This window comes from Schistocerca serialis, chromosome 2 (genome assembly GCF_023864345.2).
Source record: "Schistocerca serialis cubense isolate TAMUIC-IGC-003099 chromosome 2, iqSchSeri2.2, whole genome shotgun sequence".
NCBI classification, from domain to species: Eukaryota; Metazoa; Arthropoda; class Insecta; order Orthoptera; family Acrididae; genus Schistocerca; species Schistocerca serialis.
The window spans coordinates 641,464,021-641,470,217 of record NC_064639.1 but is presented as its reverse complement, the minus strand read 5'-3'; the positions used below and the strand labels follow the sequence as shown (position 1 = coordinate 641,470,217).

General features: G+C 40.7%; 1 protein-coding gene across 1 annotated transcript in view; it reads left to right on the top strand.

The window, feature by feature from the left end:
* The first annotated feature begins 3,037 nt into the window (after window positions 1-3,037).
* Window positions 3,038-6,197, top strand: part of LOC126455656 (uncharacterized) — a 130,431-nt gene continuing 127,271 nt past the window's right edge. Inside the window, exon 1 of the mRNA XM_050091423.1 lies at window positions 3,038-3,229. Within this exon, the coding sequence (XP_049947380.1) occupies window positions 3,070-3,229 (160 nt within the window). The 5' untranslated portion in view covers window positions 3,038-3,069. The remainder of the gene's footprint in view (window positions 3,230-6,197) is intronic.

Here is a 6,197-nt window from a genome sequence, read left to right as displayed (position 1 = left end):
TATCATAATGTTTAATTTATTTATATGTATCGTAATCTATGTTGTATTATGACGTGTTGTTCATAATTTTGCATATTAACATAGTCACTGAGTGATTAACATTTTTATAACTGTCAATTTTGGCAGTATTTTAATTTTTTTTATTTTCATTTATAAGGGCCAGTGAAATGGAACGACACAGATGAAAAAAAAATGAGTAAAGTGTTTATTATATTAAAAGCAATCGCCATAACTGTTAATACATTTATGTCACTGTGAGACAAAATGGTCAGTGTCTTCGTGGAAAAATCACTGCGGTTGCCTACGGCACCATGATTGCGCCCAGGCGTACATCTCTTCGTCCAAAGCAAATCGGTAAGCCGACGCGTTGCCGTGGTTGCTTAGGCTACACTACAGAAGTTTCACTGAGAAGCTCTTACACATCCTCTATTAAGTTCCTATCTCCCCCCCCCCCCCCCCCCCATACGATTTCCATATTCTTAGAGTCCTGAAGGAAGACAATCGCGGGCGCCAATTTGCTTCGGACGATGTGGTGAACACTTGGTAAAATCATGGTTTCATAAGCAATTGCAAACATTTTTCCATGAAAGCATTGACCGTCTTGTCTCATAGTGAGATAAATGTGTTAACATTTATGGTGATTACTTCTGGAATAATAAACAGTTTACTTACGTATTTCCAATTGCCTCGTTTTGTTTGACTGACCCTTGTATTAGCTGTTTAAAGTAAAGAGTCCTATGTCACAAACAAACACTTTCAATTTGTGGTGGTAGGAGCGAGGAGGAAGTGGTAAGGTGTGGACCGAAATTACGTTACACATTTTATCAAGAAATTATTTATCTCAAAAAGATTTTATTTTAATATTAAAGTTCAAAACCTAGTTTTCCTTCACAATTAAACGTCATGTCCATTATAATTATCCGGGCTGTTATGCCCGGCGAGCCAGTGTGTGTGTTGGACCTTCCATCAAGCTACGGACCCCCTTGAAGATGTCTCCCGCAGTCGGAGACGAAACGTTGGGAATCACCTCAGAATTCATCAACCGACCACGGCATAACAGACCGGATAATTATAATGGACATGATATTTCCGGCCGTGAAAGTTTACATTTTAGAATTAAACGTCACATACCCTTCTTTCATATATCAGTTTCTAATAATACCAGCTTAACAGTTGGATGGCAATGCACGCGAAATCAAACTCGGAAGTTGAATATGTAACAAACAGACTATTCATATTTTATCAAATTGCTTACTTTATTTTTCTCATCAGTTTTTAATTTAATGAGCTCTTTTATTGTTTGAATTATTTTTCTTTATTTAAATTTCTTTTTCTTACGGTTTCTATTATTTTATCCTACAATATATTTGCTTTTTATAGTACAATAACTAATAGCTGGCCATCAAATTCAAATTATTCCCTATCACATTTTTACGTTCTGTTACTTGAACTATTTTATACGAAGTAAGTTCAGCTTTAATTTTATTGTTTTATGGTCTTAATCGTTATTGATATGATTCTTTGACTTGATGTTCAACCTTCTGAACAAATTTAGTTGGCACTGAAATTAGGATCACGGGACTAATTGCGGAGGGTAGGGTCGATGGAGAACATTGGAAAGTCGCTGTAGATTTCCTACCTACACCAATTACGCCAAAAATATTGGCGCAATAAAATGTTTCATGCCTTATTAGGGTGGCTAAGTCCTACTTTCTAGTAAATATCGTTAGAAACCGTTTCAGGGACTTGAGATTGGCGTCTGGCAGTGATGCCAGTGTTAGTATCGTACATCGAACTTTATTTGCTCCTTGATTCAAAAACCAAGCTAAGAAAGAAAAGGACGATAAAACTGGAAGAAAGATTGGATGGAAGATAATATTCAACGCTCCAATGATGGGGAGGTAATTAGACATGAAGCGTCAGCACAGTCAAACAGGATCAGAAAAGTGTTTCTGTTTGCGTGATAGTGTCTTAAGGACGGTCAGTTGCGAGGTAAATCAAGTTTCTGACAGACAGCGATTAGCGCCAGTGTCCTCCAACTCTCTGACTACTCCCGAAATGTCCCTTTAATGACTCGCAATGGAAGTCAGATTACATTGCAGGTCTCTTCTGATCTGAAAGCGCCATATCAGCTTCTACAGAACTACATCTTAAATCAGCATCAATTACCTAGTATAAAAGAATAAAAGCTTTTGAAATGTAGTGTAACAGAAGAATTTTGAAGTTTGGATTGATAGATGAAGAGATATTTTGTATAATTGGATGGGAAATAGGTTTATGGTAAAAGCTGGCTAAAGAAATGAAAGGGTGATAAGACACCTCCTGAGGCATAAAGAAATAGTTGGTTCTGTAATGGTGAGAAGCGGGTTAGGAAGGAGTTGGGAATGGTGGGAGGGGGGAGGGAGGGGGGGGGGGGGAGGGCTGTAATGGAAAACCAAGACTTGCATACAGTAAGCAGGTCCAAATAGATGTAAATCAGGAAAACAATTACTGGTCACTGAGAACGCTGTATATATAACACTTATTTACGAGGTATTTCGAGCTATGGGGAGGCACCATCGGGTGTTGCATACAGTCAAAGTTCATACAACACCAATAATTTTTAATGTAAGCGATGTGATATTGTTAATACAAAATAATTAATGGTTTGAAATGATTATTGAATCGTTCATACTTCTTTGTACATCTGAGTGCTAGCGTTCGTCAGTTTTTTCGTGTTTCAGTGACTATGAATGCCGAATGGTTCCAATTGATCCAGCCTCGAACGTCTCTTTCAGCTACACTTAGAACTTTCGGTGTGTGTATTTCGACATCTCCACTTAGATAGTGTACATTTCTATCCAGTACCGTGTTTTATGCAAATGCCCACATATTAGTGACTGATATAAGGCGTGCCATGTCTTAAGGATGTATAAAATACCACAGCCTTCCTAAAACGTCTGAAAATTGAAAACTGGCGGGTTAATGTCAAAATTCAAAGAGTAGCACTGCTTACTTTGTATTTTTCTTCACTTTTTGCAGTAAATGTATGGAAACGCGGGACAAATAGCGATCACGGCGTCCAGAGCGATGAAGGAAACCTTCAGCTGGTCCATACTGCTATTGGTGGTTGCGTCTGCAGCGTCCTCCGATCTCACACCTGATGAGAAGGCAGCCTTCGTAGCACAGATGCGGCGGTACCTTGGCTTCCGCTCTGTTCTCATTCCAGCAACTATATGCAGGGTTTCAGGTGAGTGTTTAAACCATTACCTCAGATGTGACTTCTAATTACATATTGAACAACAGAATCAGAAATTATGTCCTTCAGAACTGTCTGCACGAACTAAGTACTTATTTGCATCCCGAACAGAATATAATCCAGCCTATGTCACTGCTTCTACAAAGTAATTGAAAATCATTCGATAGTTTCATTAGGCTATATTTTGGCTGTATAGATATAAGCGTAAAGAATTCACCAGGCTCCAATTTATTTTGGAGACTGGCATTCGTTGAACCTTGTAGTGCTGACGATGCTAGTTTAACGATGTGAGTGAGTGGGTGTTTGCCAGTGGTCAGTTTCTAGTGAGTGAGTCAGTGAGCCATGTCGCAAGTGGAGGTAGGCAGGATTTTCAGGAACAGAGTTAAGTTGGATATTGGTATATATTAAAATTGAAACAGCTGTTGACATTAGATACACAGTGGAAATGGAATGAGAGGAAGGATATTAAGTAGAGAATCCAGAAGAAAAGAGGGCAATAAGAAAGTTGCGTTGGAATTTAAAGTGGCTGAAGTGTGTAAGGTTAACAATCGCGTGTCTATGATAAGAAGCAGTAATAGTCCTATACGATGTTTAGTTTTAGCTTTGTCAGTTTTCGTAGGTAAAAGTCGAGTAAAGCACTAACCTAAGTGAAAATGGTATTGTAAAGCAGTGAAGAGTGTGGGTGCAGACTGAATCTTATTAAATAATCGCGAATCCAACACACAAACATATGGAAAGAGGAACAGCGACCGGTCGAACTGTTGTAGAAATACAGGATGGGGCAAATGAAAGTGTCAAGGACGAGTGGATACGTTTGGACGTGAATATATGCATGTAACCACACACCGCAGCGTGCACACTGTGTGTAAGTCACCATGTGATCGACACCGTTCAGAGCGTAGTGAGGGCTGTGTTAGTGTGAGTGGAGCAGTGCAAAGGGGACGACTGAACTCACAGAGGAGCAGTGGGTGTGCATTGTAGAAACTTACGTGACAGCTAAAGTCATGAAAACAGTATGGTCAATTGTTTGCTGAGAAGTTAAATGGCGTCAAAGTCCCAGCAAAGTGTGCCATGCAACGCTTAGTCCGAAAGTGACACCACAAAGGATCTGTTTTTAACAAGTCAAAAAAATTTCGAAACGTGCCCACACACCAGAAAATATGGCTGAAGTTCATCAGAAAATGTTTGAAAGCCCTACCAAATCAAACCGACGCCTATTGCTAGAGACCGGTATATCACGTCATCATGCGGACGAGTACTCCATCTGGACTTGCACATGCACCCTTACCGAGTGTCTGTTGCTCATGCATTAAAACCAGCAGATGACACTCAGCGCCTCCAGTTCTGTGAGTGGCTGTTCACTGAAATGACAATGAATGGTTTCGATATGGATATGTTCTTTACGTCTGATGAAGCCTGGTTTCAGGTGAGTGGTTATGTCAACTCACAGAATGACAGGTTCTGGGCAGCGAAGAATCCGCATAAGTTCCACGTTACGTGATCAGAAGGATGGGGTTTGGTGTGCAGTGTCTGCACGCCGCATCATTGGTCCAATCTTCTTTCATCAGACTTGGCGCCATCATTTTCAAATCTTTCGTGGAAGCAATACCGGAAGAGCAAATGACCTATAATTACTTACAACAAGCTGGAGCAACTGTCCAATCAGCCCGCCAAATCTTGGAGCACATTTACACAATCTTCACGCCTGACAAAGTTCAAATGGCTCTGAGCACTATGGGACTTAACATCTGAGGTTAACAGCATCAGTCCCCTAGAACTCAGAACTACTTAAACTGAACTAACCTAAGGACATCACACACATCCATTCCCAAGGCAGGATTCGAACCTGCGGCCATTGCATTCGCGTGGTTCCAGACTGAAGCGCCTAGAACCGCTCGGCCACTGCGGCCGGCCCTGACAGAGTTTTTAGCAGAGGCCAGTTTGGTCGCGGCCATAACTGGCCAACCAGATCACCTAACCTATCAGTGTACGGTTGCTTTGTGTGCGGCACCCGCAAGTCTAAGGTGTATCGCAACAACCCTCATAGTCTTCAAGAACTCCAACAGGACATTTCGGATGAGATTGTAGCAATTCCAGCAGTCCAGCTTCGATCCGCTTTCAGCAAATTGGTGGCCAGGACCTAAAAGTGCCAAGAGATGAATGGCGGTCACTTTCAACATCTGCTATAGTCGGATTTGTACTGTATTTCCTTTCCTCTGCTGTGTTCCTTTGTACTCTGGAACTCTGTTTCCTGGGCCACTTTTATTTGCCCCACCCTGTACGTACCATCAGTCCTTATTATTGAAAACTTTTTAGAGTACTAGTTTCAACTCCTGGGTAGCGTCTTCTTCACGTCCCTAGACATCAAATGTCCGGATTATTCCAGTCGTATGTGTGCATAATACAGGAACCAATGTAGTAACCGAAGAAGTTTTTCAAACAATGTATGCCCTCCACACATGTAACAGCAACGCCAAAAAGAGTGGCAGAAGAGGACAGTTTGAACAGTTATACGTGCAGAGGGCATACAATGTGTGAAAAACTTCTAAACTTCTACGCGATCCAGTGACTATATTGGTTGCCGTATCATGTACACATACGACTGGAATACTACAGACGTTCTGTGTATTGGGGCCTGAAGGAGAAGCTACTGAGGCGCTGAAACTAATAGCCTAAATAAAGATTTCAAAAATAACGTTTCGTGGTATATGTTTCTACAGAAGCTTATTAGGATTGAAATATTTGTCTGGTAAACAAGTATTGTTCATCAGGATTATCGAATACAGACCCTGCACTTTCAATTATCTATTAGTTTTTTTAAGAACAATAACGAAACTTTATTAAGATCGAAACACAGACATGGGATTGGCACTAGGCACACGGCCACACCTCTTAATATTCCCGTCTTTACCAGTGTGTGTGATCTTCACCATCAACTAAATAATTTACGAATACCTTC